This window comes from Vigna unguiculata, chromosome 6 (assembly GCF_004118075.2).
Source record: "Vigna unguiculata cultivar IT97K-499-35 chromosome 6, ASM411807v1, whole genome shotgun sequence".
NCBI lineage: Eukaryota > Viridiplantae > Streptophyta > Magnoliopsida > Fabales > Fabaceae > Vigna > Vigna unguiculata.
This window is the reverse complement of record NC_040284.1, coordinates 23,796,751-23,816,164: the sequence shown is the minus strand read 5'-3', so window position 1 is coordinate 23,816,164 and position 19,414 is coordinate 23,796,751. Positions and strand designations below refer to the sequence as shown.

The following is a 19,414-nucleotide window of genomic DNA, read 5'->3' as shown; positions in this document are numbered from 1 at the left end:
AAGTCTTCCTCACTGGTAATAGCTTCTCGTTCGTGTCTCTCAAAGCAGTGAAAAAAAGAGAGAATACTTACACCTCTATCTATGCAAAATACATGACTTGTGCGCTACCAATGCTAGCATTAGAATATAGCAGGCACCAATAGGTAAAAGTAGACATCGCCTGGGGGCAAAAAACTACTATCCACTATGCAATATGCAGTTTCCATAGTTCGCATTTATTCGCTCAACAGACATACAAAAAATAAAAGCATAATAACATGATTATCAGTTACAACATTATTAGTATAAATTTGAAATATAAACCATCGAGTAAATGATGCATAGCTGCAATTAACACTCACAGTTTCAGCTAATAATGCTCGTTCAACATTGGCCCATTATCAGCATTGCATACTGACTACACTCAAATATGCATAAACGGGACTGGATATCAAATGATTAATTTGAAGAAATGAGAATAATATTATTAGCAATTACCAATTAACAAAATTTCTATGGCCAGATATTTAACGCACAATTCAAATTTACAGTGTTTTTGTTGTCATCTAAATGAACTACCTGATTCCTGAAAACACCCCACTATGCCAGTATGAATCCCCTACTAATTCTGAATAGAGTCAATAAAAACCTTCTTCATGCCAGATGCAGACGATGCCGTGTCCAGCAGAAGCATGCATGCCGGCTAGATCTAGCTCAAAATTTACAGTAACAACTCTCCACTAAAGAAAAAACTATCCAAGCAGCTCTAGAGAATGTCACCAAATTTGGTGATAGATGACGGCCCAAAATTTACAAATTCCTATAATACCACATATCAATGCAGGTAACCCAAGAAGAATTCGTGCCCAGAAGTATTTTACATAATCACAAGAAAACCTGCAAGTATTAATCATAATTCATTATAAGGTCTGCAATCCTTTCTGAAACGGCATAAATCATATACCTATAACCCACTAGGTGATGTGTGTGTATTGGAAAAAACAAATTCAGTACATAAAGTGAAAATATTTTTTCTCCAACTTTTTTTTCTTCTAGTAGTAAAACTTTCGTTAGAACAAAAGAAATGGTTATGCAATGCATCAAAATCACTAAAAGTTACTTGTGATACCAATAATGAACATTCAGACATGGTTAGAGCTGACTTCAATCCAATCTGAAAGAGAACAAATTATAAATAAAAATTAGGCTTTATAACCTAAAAGAAAAGTTTCATCAACATTATCATCATTTAGAAAAGAAATACTATTCTAGAATAAATATTTCCCCTTTCCAGTTGGCAGTAAATAACATTTACAGAATACAAAAAATACAGGAATGAAAATTCATAGAAGCATTAAATATCATATACTGGCTCAGAAAACCCAAGGTTCAATTACCCACCTCTAATGCATTATGCAATTTGTAGTCACCTTCCTTGAACTAGTCTATAATTTAGAATCAAGTCATCGGACTTCTTCCATATATAAGCTCGCACTGTGGCTAAACTCATTTCAGGAGACAGCACCTGAAAATAAACCAAAAAAGCTAGTTGGCTAAAGGCACGTTTTTTACTTAAGAAAAATAATGTTCAAAATATTGGGCTCTATTGATTGCCAAAGTAGAGCACAAAACTGAAAATCAATTTTCTTCCACAATTGAAATTGATCTGGAGGTACTATGCTTCCATCTTCTCCTAGTAATCATGAAAACTTTGATAAGATAGATTTTGATACCATGTTAAGAAATGTTTTTAAACTCAACTCATTCTCACAAACCGGCTAGTAAGGTGAGATTGTCCCACTTATATTTTCACCTTATCTTTAGTTAATGTGGGATCTCCAACACTCCAACTAGACATCTCGTGCATGGTACTTGTAAAATAAGATGAAATAGGGTTTTGGGATTAATCTCCCTTGTGTAAACCCTACACAAAGGACAGTTTATTTATATTGATAATGGGCCAAATCCCAGAAATACATAATGGGCTGAGCCCAACTATTAAACACAATATTATATCATCTAACACTCCCCCTCAAGCTGGTGCATACAAATCGTATGTACCAAGCTTGTTACAAAGATAATCAATTCTAGGTCCTCGAAGAGACTTAGTGAAAATATCTGCTAATTGATCACTTGAGTTGACAAACTCGGTCTTGATGTCCCCGGATAGGATTTTTTCTCGAATGAAGTGACAGTTAATTTCAATGTGTTTGGTCCTCTCATGAAAGACAGGATTAGAGCTAATATGAAGAGCAGCCTGATTGTCACATATGAGTGTCATTTGAGTGACATCTCCAAATTGCAATTCTTGAAGCAATTGCTTAAGCCAAACAAGTTCACATGTGGCTAAAGCCATAGCTCTATATTCTGCTTCTGCACTAGATCTTGCCACAACATTTTGTTTCTTGGTCTTCCAAGAGATCAAATTACCACCAATTGAGACACAATATCCGGAAGTAGATCTTCTGTCGGAAGGAGATCCTGCCCAGTCAGCATCTGAATAACATACAACTTTTGTATCAGAGTTGGAATCATATAGTAAACCTTTTCCAGGAGAGCTTTTGATATACTTTAATATGCGAATAACTGCATTCCAATGTTCTTCACATGGGGAATTAAGGAATTGACTCACCACACTAACAGCAAAGGAAATATCAGGACGAGTAACAGTAAGATAATTCAACTTTCCAACTAACCGTCTGTACTGTTCAGGATCTGAGAAAGGCTCCCCCTATTTAGGTAGAAGTTTAATATTAGGATCCATGGGTGTTTCTACTGCTTTAGAATTCATTAATCCAGTTTCCTCCAGAATATCCAATGCATATTTCCTCTGAGATATGACAATACCACTATTGGATTGTGCTACTTCAATACCCAAGAAATACCTGAGTTTTCCAAGATCTTTGGTCTGAAAATGACGACAAAGATGTTGCTTTAAGAGGGAGATGCCAAGGTTGTCGCTTCCTGTGAGAACAATGTCATCAACATACACTATTAAGTAGATACATCCAGCACTGGAGTGACGATAAAAAACTGAATGATCCACTTCACTGCGAGACATGCCAAATTGTTGAACAACACTACTGAATTTTCCAAACCAGGCCCGAGGAGACTGCTTTAGGCCATATAAAGATTTGTGAAGACGACAAACCAATCCAGAAGACTCCCCCTGAGCAACAAAACCCGGAGGTTGCTCCATATAAATTTCTTCATTCAAATCGTCATTGAGGAATGCATTTTTGACATCAAGTTGGTGAAGAGGCCATTGGCGAAGAGCAGCCATGGCAATGAATAAGCGAACAGATGCCATCTTGGCCACTGGAGAAAAAGTATCACCATAATCCAAACCAAAGATCTGTGTGTAACCTTTGGCAACAAGGCGAGCTTTGAGACGGTCAACAGTGCCATCAGGGCCAACTTTGATAGCATAGACCCACCTGCAACCAACAACAGATTTCCCGGATGGTAATTGAACAAGATCCCATGTTCCACTATGCCTGAGAGCACTCAATTCATCAAACATGGCCTGACGCCAACCAGGGTGGGCTAATGCATCACCTAAAGATTTTGGAATTGACAAAGAGGAAATAGACGAAAGGCATGTATAGAAAGATGGAGAGATTCTATGATAACTCAAAGCAGCATAATGAGGGGAATGATTACGGGTAGAACGCATACCTTTACGAAGGGCAATGGGAAGATCAGACTCAGTTGTTGGAACCGGAGGAGACAAATAACTCGGCACTTGATGTGAGTCATGAGTTGGTGGTTGGCAACGATGTCTTCTGCTATAAACCTGAAGAGGTGGTCTATCCGCAATAGGTACACTCGGAGGTGGCTGAGGAGAATCCGAGGTGGCACTGGAAGTGGGCACACTAGGAGGATCACACACAACAGGGATATCTATAGTAGTAGATGGTGGCTCACAACGAGAAGAGGGGTGTGTGAAGTAAAAAGAAGACTCGTCAAAGGTGACATCAGCGGAGATAAAATGACGGTTAAGGGAAGGAGAGAAACACTTATACCCTTTTTGTGAGCGGGGGAATCCTAAGAAGACACATTTGTGGGCTCTCGGAGACAACTTATCCAAGCCAGGACTAAAATCATGAACAAAACATGTGGACCCAAAGACTTTAAGAGGTAAAGGGTGAAGAGGGTCGTGAGGAAATAAAATAGAATGAGGAACTTGGTTATGCAAGACTGAAGGCATGCGATTAATAAGATAACAAGCAGTAAGAACCGCATCACCCCAAAAATGTGAAGGAACTGCACCATGAATTAAAAGAGTGCGAGTTGTTTCAATAAGGTGCCTATTCTTGCGCTCAGCCACTCCATTTTGTTTGGGTGTATAAGCGCATGATGTTTGATGAAGAATGCCCTGAGAAGCCATAAAATGTTTGAAGGATTGAGAGAGATATTCACGACCATTATCACTCCGCAAATTTCGGATAGAAACCCCAAACTGTGTTTTAATTTCATGAAAGAATGATTGAAAAATAGAGAACAACTCAGAACGATTTTTCATTAAATATAACCAAGTACATCTTGAATAATCATCAATAAAAGTAACAAAATACTGAAAACCTAAAGTAGACTTAACACGACTAGGTCCCCAAATGTCCGAATGAACTAATGCAAAAGGGGACAAAGCTCGTTGTGAGACACTACAAGGAAACGAACTACGACTATGCTTTCCTAATTGACAAGACTCACACGACAAACTAGATAACTTGGACAAGCTGGGGACAAGTTGTTGCAGTTTGGCAAGGCTAGGATGACCAAATTGTGCATGAAGAAGGGATGGTGATTCCATAGCCGCGCCAACATGTGAAGGAGGACGAAGATGATACAGACCATGAGACTCACATCCGGTGCCAATCATGTGTCTCGAACTCCGGTCCTGTAAACAAACAGAATCTTTGGTAAAGGAAATAATACAATCAAGAGAACGAGTTAGTCGACTGACAGATAATAAATTGAATGGAGACCCAGGAACATAAAGAACATGATCAATGGATATGGATGGAAAAATATTAACAGTACCAACACCATGAGATGAGACTCTAGACCCATCAGCCATTGTAACTGAGGGTAAATGATCCGGACAAGACAAAGAAGAAAACAAAGATTTGTTACCAGTAATATGGTCTGTGGCGCCTGAGTCAAGAACCCAAGGACCAAGAGAATCAGAGTGAGTCAGGCCAACGAATGATGTACCTGTGCGTGCAACAGAGGCAGATGTAGTGGAACTAGAACTTTGACGTTCCTCATACCATTTGAGAAAGTCGTTGAAAATGGCAGGGTGCCCTGCGGTATCAGATGAAGCAGGATCCACAGTCGCTGATCGGGGAGGAGGATCAGAGTGAACTACTGCAGCAGACCGAGGAGGACGTCCATGTAGAGCATAACATTTGTCAATCTTGTGGCCTAATTTGCCACAATGGTCACACTTGGGTCGTCCCTTTCCCGGCTTGTGAGAACGATTGCGATCATCCCGCTGAGAGACCAAGACTGAGGAATCATCAGCACAAGTAGATGTATCAATGATTTGTTTTCTTGGCACACGTAAAAGGGCAGAACTAGTAGCAGTGAAGTTGGGCACAACAGGAGACCCCAAAATCTGGTCGCGAACATGGGAATATTCATCAGAAAGACCATGTAATGCCAATAACATAAAGAACTTTGACCGTTGCTCAAGTTCTTCAGCTGGAGTGGAGGCCGGAGGCAATAACTCATTAAACTCATGCAGAAGGGCATGAATTTTGCCCAAATATTCAGCCATGGGTCCAGGACTCTGCGGAGCAACAACTTTGAAAAGATCCTGACAAACACCATAAAGACGCTGAGTGTCATTGGTGTATAACAACTTGGCCTGTGCCCAAACGTCTGAACATGTTTCATATGAACGAAACATTTGTTTCAGCGAAGAGTTAATGGTGGACTTAATGACGATGCATAATTGGGCATCAATTTTCGTCCAGCGGGAAACTTCATCTGCAGCAACTGTAGTTACACTCTGGGTGAGATGATCTTCATATCCTTGACTCTTGAGCCAAAGTTTGATATCGGATGCCCATGTCGCGTAATTTGTGCCATCCAACTTGTCAATGGATAAATGCACATTGACGTAGTTGGTATAAACAGAGGGTTCAGACAACGGAGTGCTTGAAGATGACACACTCGAATTGGCAGCGGAAGAAGCCATAGAGGGAGAAACCCTAAAAATTCAAGGTGCTCCGATTGAAACAACAACCACAGATTCAGAAAGAGCTCAAGAAGGCGATTCAGGCGAAGTTGATCGGCGCAGAAAACGACCGGCGACGCGCCGTCACGCGCGACGGAGAGGTGGCGGCTGCCGGAGCTTGTGGCGGCGCGTGGAGGCGCGTGAGAGCTCCGATGGCGGCGATCTCTGCGGCGTTGGAGTCGCCTGGCCGAGACGAACAAAATCGTCTGGTCGTCGGTCGAAACTGCAGCTCCAGCGACGGCGGCGGCGGAGGCGACGGTGACGACGGCAGAAGCGGTGGCAATGAGCGGCGGCGGGACGGTGGCTGTAGTAAACTAACCTAAGCTCTGATACCATGTAAAATAAGATGAAATAGGGTTTTGGGATTAATCTCCCTTGTGTAAACCCTACACAAAGGACAGTTTATTTATATTGATAATGGGCCAAATCCCAGAAATACATAATGGGCTGAGCCCAACTATTAAACACAATATTATATCATCTAACAGTACTAAATATTTGTACGTGATCCGACAACGGTCTGACAACGGGTGACATGATAAGTGGAGCCAATCTTCACTTTACAGTATATAAGTAGAGACAATCCTAACTTTACAAGTCAAGTTTGTGAAAATGAATTAGGCTTAAACTCACTTCCTAATATGGCTTCAGAGCTTAATCCTAACAAGGTTTGTTGGACCTATCATGTCCCCAACCATCGGACCATTGTCAAACCACCTAAAAGTATCACGAGATGTTTATGTCTTAACGTGAGAGAATTGTGTTGAAAATTCCACATCGATTAGAGACAAGCCCAAACTATAGTATATAAATGCTCACCTTATAAGTCAGTTTTTTATGATGAGTTAAGCTTAAAACATACTTCAAACATTTGAAATTGAAAACAAAGTTGGTAACACACATGAGTCAAAACTACAGATCAAATAGAAGCACTATGATCTAATTTGAGACTTAAATAAGGAGTATCTAATAGCTGAAATTGAATTTTATAACTATGGGTCTAAATTGTCATATTAGATGTTATCTTCACAGAAAATCATAAGATGAACTTATATTTGGATTTGAACAGACTTTATTCATACTTAAATTCTTAACCTACTATCTGCACTATAATGAGATTGCATATAACAGAACATATCACTTGCCTGGTTGTTGCACAATATTTCAATAGAAGGTTTAAGCTTTTGCCAAGGCTGAAATCCAGATCGAAAAGATCCATCGCCAACTACTTGATGCTGTGACTGTGACGCAGTAAGACCAGGGGAAAAACTAGACTCAGCGTTTAAGCTATCCAAAGGTTTGTCAAGCACCATCTTCTCTATTACATAATTAACAACCTAAACAAACCAAAAGAAGGGAAAGTTGATCATTCAAACTGCATCAGCACCCGTGAGAAAAATGTGTCAGGAATCTACATTGCACACACAAAAAACTCAACAAACAATACTTTTAGAAAGCATAGTCAAAGCCAACTTAACAACAACACATCCAAAAATTAATGCAATTATTAGTACCTATTGTCAATTAATATACAGATAAAAGCTTACTTTGTGAATTCTTAATATACGTGGGGCACTTAGCTTCCCTTGTGTGAGAATCTGGACTGAAGAGCCTTCACAAGGTTGCAAATAGAAACTGCATCTGCAGTGATTATCACAAAACAACATGTATCAAAGTGAGCCACAGGTAACTAGTCTGAGATCACATCATACTCAGATTCAAATTAATAGACATGACCATTGCTAATCTATAAAAGTAAGAAAAATAATTTAACATACTTGAGAATAATACAAAGGATTTAGAATGAATTTTAAAAAGTGGATTTCCCTCTCTTAGGCTCTCATATTTATAATAACTTTAGATACATCAAATACAATGTATGAGAGGAAGAGAATACGAAAAGAGATATCAGGTCACTAGGTGCAGCATAGCACACAACACCTTTACAATAAATTCTATTTAAGACTATTTTAATACTCCCCAGCTAGATCATACAATGGAAGTGACAAAATAACAAAACCCAAAGGATGTGACTCGACTAAGACCCAAATGTCATACTGAATTATAGAAAAGGTAGAGTAACAACTTGTTTCAGTTCTTTTGAAAAAGAAGACCAAACATGTTTTCTTAACCAATCAATTGACCTGTACCACGTTCTTTTATAACAAAAGAATTGGCAATAAAGGTAACAGGAAAATTCAAAGATTTGATTAATTGACTTAAGGAAATTAGGCTAAAAGGACAATAATTAGGGACAAGAAGAACATGTTTTAGGTTTAAGGAGGGAGAAAGGGGGGTTTGCCCAACTCCTTGAGAAGTAGCTTTGTATCCATTGGCTTAAATAATAATATGAGGAATTTTAGAATGAGAAACAGGAGAGTAATGAAGCATTCTCAAAAATATAATCAGAAGCACCTGAATCAATTATTCATGAACTTTGACATTCCAAGATTTGAGAAATGCAAGCTTAATGGGTGAAAGATTGTGCTTGGTGGTGAAACATTAACCTGGAATATTTATAATATTCTTTATTAGAGAACTTTGACTCAAAAACTTCGGATTTGAAAATATTGGCTACCCTGTCCAGAAAGCCATATAAAGTGTAACAATTTTTTTGGGTGTGACCATTCTTTTAAAATATATGCATTGAGGATGCCCTCTACCACGAGGATGCCATCCTCTAGTGCCACAGCCTCCTTTTTCACAAGCAAAAATTATGAAAAAGAGATAGTTCCTAAAGACGTGTTTAGCAAGGTAGAGGAAAGGAGACAGTCAATAGAGAAATCTAGGGCAAGTGAGAGAAATCATGATTAACACTAGAAGACACACTAAATGCTCCTTTATTGAAAAACAAAGGGCGAAAAGGGGCTTAGATTGCTCCGATGAGTCAACCCTAGGTGGTCTAAGAAGAGTCTGACCACTGGAAGGCGACACATGAGACATATGCCTAGGGCAACACAGCAGTGGGACAATTGTAACGGCGTGTTGGTTGGAGTTTGGATGCACAAACACCATTGTTGGGTCATACCCCTCGAGACACATCTGACCCAAGCGTTAGAAGATGAAACTCCGACAGTTGATGGCAGCGGATGGCACGAACAATGACTAATAGACAATTCCTTTGCTGGACAGAGACAGCAAAGTGGGATTGAGATGCTTTAATAGCAATTTGAGAATAATACATAGGATTTAGAATGAATTTTAGAAAGTGAATTTCCCTCTCTAAGGATCTCATATTTATAACAACTTTACACATATCAGATACAGTGTATGAGAGAATATGACAAAATAGATCCAGTTACTAGGTGTAGCGCAAAACACAAAACACCTTTATCATAAATTCTATGTAAGACTATTTGCTCTAACAAACATTATCATGGCAATAGACACTTGAAGTACAAAATATTTCTGAAGCTATTGTGTTGAGTACATCAATAATTCGAAGTCAACAGATACCACAGAATTAATAGGAAGATAGATTCCTTTGATTTCTTAACCATATATCAATTGATGTCATTTACAATCGGAATGTTAAGTACCACCACATTTTTTGCATGTGATTAATAAATATTAATCATCAGAATTAGGAAACTATTCTACATTAACAAAATAAACAAATTGTCACAAGCATGGTTTAATACTTTCAACTTCTACCATGTGTTTAAAAGCAACCTTTTAAGGAAGAAAAAATCGAAGAGGAAGGTAAAATTACTTGGTATTTTCTCTGGGAGGTAACCGATTATTCAAAACACAGTCCAAACACCACCAGGGGAAGTCTTTATCATCCTTGGTTCCTTCTAAATCGGTAGTTTTTTTCCTCCATGGACCTCCATGAGTGCCCTCAGTAATAATGGAAGGCGGGTAGGTAACTGAGAATTCAAACGGAGGATAAACCATAGCATCATTATCAGAACTACCATCAACCTCAACTCTTGAATGGGTACTACTTCTTGAAGCAGTATCCTTTCCAGATAATAACTCCCCATTAGCTGGAGCTGAGGAGCCCGATCTTTGCTTTCGTTTTCTCAACCAAGGAGCAAGTAATCCTTTAAGGGTTTCTCGAGCCAAATTAACCTGCAGAATAATAGGCATTGGATTTATTGTTGAAAGAAAACTAAAGACAACATTCTCATTATGTCATTGTATGCATGAATTACATATTTCTTGAAAGTTGAAACTATAAAAGTGCATAGAAGAACTCAGCCAATCACAGTTCAACAGATTACAAAGAAATTTAAATACTTCCGTGTCCACTATATTAGAAATCGTGACAGGAATCATTTAAGATTGAGTAACAAGACGGACTAAGATAGGTTGATGGTTATGTGCCACTAACTTAAATGAATTCCATGAAGATAAGTAATAGCAAGTTAATAGTTACATAAAAGTAGACAATAATTGTTCCAGCATACCAAAAACTAGCAGAAAAAATAATACAATTAGGAATTTAAGATCAAGCCAGGTACATCACTCACGATAACAAAGCCATTACCTTATCATCTTCAGGCTTGCCTACAATGTTAAGATCTGCTGAATACATCTCTGCGGAAAAACATTGGGGAGTGTCTAAATGAACAGACAAACTTCCAAGCCTGGTATCCACTGTAAACCATGCAGGAATGCTAACCTAAAGCAGCATCAGAAGAAAATTAAAAGTCAGCTTGAATAAGAAAACTACTGGAAATCATTATGTTTCGCTACCAACTAAAAAAATATAATTATTAAAAATGGAATCATGATTTCTGTTGGTATCCATACCATCTCAAATAGCTCTTCCTTTTTCTCCTCAAATGAAACCTAGATAGATTGTGCACAAGTAAAACATGAGCTATTACGAACAAACAAAATGAATCCTATCATCAGCTTTAGTTGAAGTTTGTGAAAATATGACTCTTCCCTAGCAAATAAGATTGTCATGCATGTTACAAAATGAAAATTCAATAAGTTGATACCTTTCCGTAATCTTCAATCACAGCACCTTTGGTAATCTCCCATAGCTTTACTGAACCAGAAGCATCCTATACAGAGAGTTGTTAACCATTTAAGAAAATAACATAGAAAGGATATTAATTTCACTAAAAAATGGACGTCACCAAGGAAAAACAATATGCATGGCACAAAAATTACCAGAAAACACCACGGTTACCTTCGTCAGCACATGCCTCTTATTATTCAAAACTTCATGTTGTACTATTGCAGGTGTACCCAAGATAGTTAAGGTAGGTTCTTTATATACAGGAACCTGTTAAAATTATTAATTTTGACAACAAAGTTACTAGTTCTGCAGAACAGAAAGAACCAAAAGAAAAAAATATTTTCAACAAAAATTTGTTAAGACTAATTGTCATATGAACAAAGAGGAAGTACTAATATTGGATATGTAAACTAACACTTAATCTACAGATGTTCGTATACAACTAGTATTATGAGTACTGAGAGCAATGTCGTATGGTAATTATTTTCAGAAATGCATGTAACATACAGGGGTAGATCCTTCTAGAGACACTCTTGCTCTTGAAAAAGACAAGTTTCCTGCTAAAAAGGAATTGCCGCTCTGGAAAATCTTTTCAGGGTTGCATCCTTCAGCATGCCATCTGCGAACTGAAGAGTCTGTTGATGCAACCCATATGCTATCATCATGCAAAGCCAATTGAAGAATAGGGTGCTCGCCCGTGCAGACCAAACTACTCTCTCTAGTTTGCAAATCTGTCAAGTATAACTTAAGATATAAAAGAATAGGGCATTAGAAGATGAGGTTCACAGGTTAAACGTAAAAAGGAGATGTCAAGTCACATATATGCATGATGTAATAATAAAAAAAAAAAGGTTGATGTTAATCTTCATGGAAGATTGCACTCACGGAAAAGTCTCTCCCTCCACTATAAACATGACTAAATGTTGGGGTGCTGGCAAGTGCCCAGACAGAATCTGTATGAACAGCATAAGAATGCACACATCTTTGCTGACCGATATCCCAAAGCCTACCAGGGAAGATGGATTATTAGTCAACCACAAAACAAAACAAAACAAATACAAATGCTTATAACTCCATGCACGTGCATTACCTTATCATAGAGTCTGAAGATCCTGATAAACAATATCTGCAATAATGAAAATCAAAAAATCACAGCTGACTTTTGGAAGAAACATTTTATTTAATTGAATAGGATATGTTGGGAAAGAAGGAAAGAAATAAGGGAGAGGTGTTAGGAAATAGCTCACAATTTACTGCAAAACGTCTACCACACAAACAGATCTGCAGTGCTAGACGATAGAAGGTAAACACTAAGGAAGAATAAGAAAGAATCACAAACAGAAGTAACGTGGTTCGATTGAAGTGTTGATCAACTTCATCCTTCGCCCACAGGAGAATTCACTAAACTCACACAGATTACAACTTAGGAGTTTCTCCCTCACCAAACTCACTCAGAATACAACTCAAACATTACAACTCTCGGTTAGCTTCTACTGAAGCTACAAGGTCCTATTTATAGATCAAATAACATTACAACTAACACACATGAAACACGCCTCTACTAAAAGGGAAGATTTACAAGGAAACTTAAAGAGCTTGAACTGGAAATCAGAAAGCATAATACTCTATAACTTTTGGAATTTTCTAGAATATTCTAGCAGTTAGAAGATGATAGCTACACGGACAGTTCTTTGCTTTCTTTAAGGTGAATAGCCGAACCAATCAATGCAACTACATGGACTCTTTGCTTTCTTTAAGGTGAATAGATCCTTCACAAGTTCAAGAAGACTCCATAAAATTGAAGGTTGCTCAGTTGAAGAGAATTTATTTTTACAATGATATCTTTATTTTTTTACTACTATTTATTTATTATATTGATATTGTTTTATTTATTTATTATAAAAATAAGGTCTGAAAAAAACGCAATCCCCATATATTGAAAATGGGCCGTACATAATTGATTAAGGGAGTGTTTATTAACAAAACACCCTTATCACAACACAATGGATTATGTTGTGCTTCATGACGCATTTCCCATTTCTTTATTGTTTTGAATGAAAAAATAAAAATGTGTCCCGTGCTGATTATTTTTATTTCTCACACTTCTCCCTTACCAAAGTACCTACTTTTGCTCTTTTTTTCCCATTCCTTCCTCTTCCCCACTTTTTCTCCCTTACCAAACTCACCCCTAACAAACTTATGCAATAAAAAGATGCATGACTGCATAGAATGAAACGTAAACCCAACAGGATTTCATCCACCATATGATTGACTATTAAATAAGTCCATTGCAACACACACAGCCAACGAAAGTTTTAAGTTATTCCTGTTAGTTATTATCTATACATTGTGGGAAAATAGAAATGTCAAATGAGAAAGATCAATGCAGAGAGTAGGAGAGAATTTTGATAATAAATGTATTATAAACCAATAGGAAGGAAAGCAAGTTACCAACTTTAAAATATAGATGTAAACCGAAAATTGCAACTAAACTCAGATATCCACTCCACAAACCTGCCGCTAGAATCCAGAAGCAGAGCCCGGATGTTATCAGTATGCCCTCTTAGCTTTAGAGTCTTTGATCCTGTCCTTGTGTCCCAGACACGAACAACCTAGACAACCCCAGAAAATGGCAGAATAAATAAACCATGGTCAGAGAAAACATTCATATGATTCAAGCTCCTACAGAGCAAACAAACCAACTCTGACATCAAAACACAAAGAAACCTTGACAAGCAGAGCAAATGCCACGTTATACCTTTTCTGTGCCTCCAGAGACAAGAATTGTTCCACTTTCATTCATAGCCAAAGCATAAACAGAATCTTTATGGCCTTTGGCTGAAATTGGACTATATCCCTGACTTTGAGTAGTGTGCACAGACATATTGTCATTTGAGTTGGTACGCAAGCTTGTCAATGGTAGTAAGTTGCCAGAACCATTGATACCATTTGAAGATTCATCCCCCGTAGCATCACTACTCTTAGAGGTTGGAGCAAGGGCAGACTCAATATCCCATATAAAAACCTCCCCACCAAGGCCACCAGAGGCAACAACATTGCTCTAAAAAGCATGACACTATTAAAGAATCAAATAATGGATTTGACATTGACAATTCAACCAAAGTATCTATCTGTTTCAGTGTGGAACATACGGAAGTAATCAAATGAATTTTTCTTTTGCACTTTAAGAAACATAAGATTTTCTAAGTACATTACATTCTTTCCTGCCGCTGCAAGGCAAGTAACATAGTCAGAGTGTTGTCGTAGAGTCCTTGTACAAGTTCCAAAGGACGAGGCATTCCATAGCTAACAAAGATATAAAATGGAGTAAAAAATTATGTAATTATTTCAGAAGAGCAAGTACTAGTCGGAGAAAAAAAAGCTAGCAATCAACAAACCTTTATGGTTGTATCTGAAGAACAAGAAACGAGTGTACTATCACCAACAAGAACAGTATCATTAACCTGCAAGATTAAAATAACATTTAAATATTCAATTAACTTGAATGCTAATCAAACGGGCCAAACAGGAATTTGGACTTTAGGGAGAAAACACCAAAGATGAAGAATGATTATAATTTCAGGAACATTGATATATTGGGGAAAAAAAATTGCAGAACTTTTCTAGTAATGTAAAAAATTAGAAAAAAGGGGGATATTTTAATGGAAAAGTGTACAGGATACATTACAGGATATTACGAATTTTATAATGTAAGAAAAGGAACTGAGACAAAAAGACAACCTAAAACAGATTTTAAACCATAGTGATAATTTATCTCACACAAACAGCACAATACAATACTCAGTCAAATTCAGTTGCAAAATTACACTTGTAGTTTTAGAAATTTTTGCACATGAGAATCCAATGGGTTTTCATTGCCTTTTCCTTTTCAACCATATCTTTTTTATTAGAACTCAGCTTGTTAAACCTCAACATAAAAAGAACACCACAAATCCTCATAGACTGAGTGAAAGGATGTCTGATGAAGAATTCAACAATATAAAATAAATAAAATTCAATACCAAATTCAGACCATTACATACCTCTATATGAAGCTGAATACTAAAAAACACTACTCGTCTTAATCAAAAAAATTAAACATACAGGCCCCACAAAATCAAAACCAAGATGGTAAGATCTCAAGAATGAGACGTGCACATTGCATGGTAAATAGTTTTCCTATGTCACATGATGCATTTCCTTACACCTTTTTATCTCATCACTGAGATTGAGCATAAAGCTTATATATATATATATATATATATATATATATATATATATATATATATATATATATATATATATAAAGGAGCATTATTAAAATGTAACATAAGTCCACCAAAAACAAGATGTCCTCCGCAAGAAAAAGCTGAAGAGGCAGTGGATCCTTTGCAGATAGTGCTAATCAAGTAACCATGATTAAAAAGACATGCTAGCTACTATATTAGAACTAAGAAGTCAACAAAAAAAAATAGAAAGGAAGAAAAATAAAATGAAAAAATGAACATAAATATTACCCAATCAACATGAGATTCAAAGGTAGCCGAGCATGTTGCTCTATCCACATCTAATACCCATCGTTTTAGCCTGCCATCACGACTCCCAGTGAAGAGATAATCAGACACATCAGATGCCACAGATGTAAGTAGAGCCAGACAATTTATGCCTGCACAATGCTGCAGAGAAGAGACAACTTTGAAGCAATTCTAAACTGTGCAACCAAGAAAACGATTAAAATTGAAAGAATTTCAACCAGGACAATAAATCTTAATGAAAAGAACAAAATCCATACAATAACACCTTTCACAGTAAAATGCTAAGTACCTGTTAGAAAAGGAGCCAAGTGCTTTTTGAACTATAAATGAAGCTTTGATTGATTAGAAAGTAAAACATAGGGTAAATATTAAAAAAAGGTCAAAATCTGCAAACCACTAAATGGGTCTGAGTCAATGTAAAAAGACAAACTAACATCACAAGGTAGGGTAAACCTCCATCTTGATCTTTGTAGGAACATCAATTTGGCCCTCCAAAGGTGATCACATCTATTTGATCCTCAAAGAAAAGGTTCTAAAATCAAACTTGTGCAAATACTGTTCACAAGGACCCGATTGACCCAAATATTCACACGGGAGCAACATTTAACATCACTAACCTTCTGAGAAGAAAATTTAAGTTTAAAAAATCTTGCAGGGACCAAAGTGGGAATTCACCATATAATTTGAAGAATATTTTTCATTCAAGTAAGAAACGGTTGTGATCATTAAAAACATCTCAATCAAGTTCAACTAGTTAACAGATTTATAAAGCAGACATCAAACAAAAGTTTTGAAAAGATAATGATGCAACTAATAGAAGCAAATATTGAACTTGTCTATTTCCCTGAAACAAATTGAATACTTAAATAAATAATGACCTCACCTTAGTGTCGTCAGAATCATTCAACACGTAGGTTAATCTCTTCTCCTTGCGAGGACGAGTTGAACTGTTTCCATTACCAGCACTACCCACGCGGTGCATTGCCGAAACTGACATGTCAATAAATCACATTACTTAAAAAATAACCCCAGGAGTAAAGCGAGAAATCAATGCCATTAACAGGAATTCTACTTAGGAGCGTTTCCAACTGCATAAATAAAAATTTAAAAACAAATAAACAGATGATGCAGTTTATGGATTACCACCGTTTCTTTAATAAACGGAAGTTTGCTGTGCTGAAAAACTCTTTCAGGGGCACATTTAATGACAGACAGATCCAAACAGTACAACGTGAGAGTTCCTAGAAACAACCACAAAGAATTCTCTGTAACAGTAGCTAATTATTATCAAATATTTTCAGCTATCATATAAGATGGAGCTTAGTCTTCACAATATCCCAAATAATAGTACTAAAATCTACAACTCCAGACGTAGTTTTTCACATTTACTAAGAAAGTAATAGTTATAGCTTCAAGAAGCTAATAGCTACGGGTTCCTCGTCTCACTTCTCAACAGGTTCCCAAACACGCTACACCATTTTTTACAATAACTCCACAGGCAAAGTTCAAACTCGTTCTTCCAATACCGTCTGAATCAGCAGTTAAAGCATAATTGCGTACCAAACGCAGCAAATACTCAATGCGAATCAAATCAAAAGCGCATAGTTACGTAATCAATAAACAAACACACAGCTAAAAGTCATAACATAAGGAACACGAACACGAACACGCAGAAGCTGTCGAATACCCCAAATCATGGACAGAAATAACCCAAAGGAAGGAAAAAATAGAGAATAAAAGGTGAGAAAACGAAACCATAACCCTACTAGGGCGATCATAAGGTTAAGCACTATGCAAAAGCTATGAGCTAAAACAGAGTAATTATGAGATGCGATAAATTGGTGTATGGAATTGAAAGGAGACGAAAATGGAAGAAAAGGAAATGGAGTTGGAGAGGGAGAAAATGGAAGAGGAACAAACCGTGATGAGTGAGGAATTGGAAGCACTAGGAAGTGGTTGTGTTCGTTGCAGTGGCGAGGTTTCGTTTCAAGTTTAGAGAGAGAGAGAGAGAGAGAGAGAGAAGGGTGAGGTAAGGTGAGGCAGCGAACGTGGGCGTAAAAATATGGGCGTCCAGATTTATTATTCCGGTAGATCCTTTGACCCGTTTCGTGCCTTCTTAATTGAGGGTAGGATGGTCTTTACACCTGTACTCTCCCTGTGCCTATGATTTTAATTAAGTTTCATTAAATAAAATTAAATGAGGTTGATTATGTTTTTATCCTTCAATGCGATTTTGGTTTTTCTTCAAAGTTTTATCATTTTGTGTTATTATACTTAAAAAATTGCATAAATATAATTTTTTTGTGTTTTATTCTGTGTCAAAGCAATATAAAATTGATAAAATTTAATTTTTAATATAAAATTGATAAAATTTAATTTTTAATATAAAATTAATATGTATTTAATTTTTCTAAAATTAATTAAAAAAATTGTGTTGAATGAAAAACAAGTCATTATTATTTATGTGTTAAAAAATTAGTTAAAAATTTATTCGGTCCAAAACCTGCGTTAATCGATTTTTGGCATCATAAACTATAAATTATGTTGACTTTGTAAGATAGTAATAGAAGGAAAATTGGTGGACCGTATTCAAATTAATTTATAATTTATGATATTAAAAAGCAATGAACCTTGTCAGACGAAAAGTACTACATCCATATTTCCTTAAATATAAGAGTTCAAAATAATCAAAATTTCATATCTAAACGAAAATTATAAAATTATGTTATAGTTTAGAGATCAAAATATAATTAATTTTTAAATAAAATCGAAAATTATAAAATTATGTTATAGTTTAGAGATCAAAATATAATTAATTTTTAAATAAAATTGTCCATTTTTAAAAAGGAATGTGTTTTAGGAAAACTAACAAAATATCTTTTAATGATCGATAAGATTTTACTTTCTAAAATGGGATTATTTTGGTCTTTTTATTTTCTTAAAAACATTTTTCTAAAATTAAAATAATATGATTTTAATTTATAAACACTCAATTCAAATGGCTAAATTGAGTTGATTTTAGAATTATGGATGTACGACTAAAATCTTTATGAATTCCTTTCAAATACAATGCTTAGAGTCTTTTTTCTTCTTTTTCAATTTCAAAAGACCAAAGGGACTTGTTGAAATTTGGGGAACCAGAACCAGAATTACCTTGAATTTTAGAAAAATTAAACGTCACACATTTTTAAGTACAGTTTAAACATATTCTTTTATTAATCAAAGATCTAGTTGATTAATCAAACGTCACACATGATACATGATTTCTCATAACTCAACTCCAATATATATATATAAAAAACATGTTTCCTATTATTAATAAAAATTTATTCAAAAATCAAGTATTTCTCATTTAATTTTCCTGATTTTATAACTTTAATCAATTTTAGCTAATAAAAATGAGTGTATTAAAATGGGTTTGTAGTATAATGAGTTCGTGATTTATTATCTTTGTACTCGTAAATGTGCTTATGGTAGTTCTGTTAAAGCTCTACTAAAGTACACTTTCAAAATAAAAGAAATAATGAATATGTTGAAGAATAATTGATTATATAATATTTAAATTATAATACAAACATTGAAATTGCATATAAGCTCGTTGTTATTTTCATTCAATCGTGTCTGGTTATTAAAATATCAAACTATAACTATTACAAAATATAAATTTAATATTGTTATCAC

General features: G+C 36.0%; 1 protein-coding gene across 5 annotated transcripts; it reads right to left on the bottom strand.

Annotated features, from left to right (window-relative positions):
• Positions 1–442: 442 nt before the first annotated feature.
• LOC114187392 (WD repeat-containing protein 48-like) lies at positions 443–17,792 on the bottom strand. Of its 5 annotated transcripts, none has more exons than XR_003605247.1 (21): positions 17,654–17,792; positions 16,877–16,974; positions 16,617–16,723; positions 15,716–15,874; positions 14,597–14,662; positions 14,415–14,504; positions 13,957–14,259; positions 13,713–13,810; positions 12,289–12,324; positions 12,084–12,204; positions 11,706–11,942; positions 11,370–11,465; positions 11,176–11,241; positions 10,982–11,020; positions 10,716–10,850; positions 9,936–10,297; positions 7,771–7,864; positions 7,369–7,560; positions 1,381–1,504; positions 1,109–1,153; positions 443–876 (listed from the first exon to the last, which is right to left on the bottom strand). XR_003605247.1 is itself a non-coding variant. In XM_028075642.1 (18 exons), exons 1-17 carry the CDS (start codon positions 16,728–16,730, stop codon positions 1,406–1,408), a joined length of 2,307 nt encoding a protein of 768 aa, XP_027931443.1. In that variant the 3' UTR covers positions 481–876; positions 1,381–1,405. The 5 variants fall into 5 exon arrangements, 1 of the variants encoding a protein (XP_027931443.1); XR_003605248.1 differs by having other exon boundaries at positions 16,880–16,974; XR_003605246.1 differs by lacking the exon at positions 16,877–16,974.
• Between the last annotated feature and the right edge of the window lie 1,622 nt (positions 17,793–19,414).

Excerpts from the sequence above, each read along its gene's own strand:
- LOC114187392 (XM_028075642.1), bottom strand. The coding sequence starts at position 16,730 with ATGTCAGTTTCGGCAATGCACCGCGTGGGTAGTGCTGGTAATGGAAAC. Across the intron at positions 14,663-15,715 it reads TTGAATCTCATGTTGATTGG|GTTAATGATACTGTTCTTGT; the intron begins GTAATATTTATG and ends TTAATCTTGCAG. Across the intron at positions 12,325-13,712 it reads CTTCTGGATTCTAGCGGCAG|ATATTGTTTATCAGGATCTT; the intron begins GTTTGTGGAGTG and ends TCATTATTGCAG.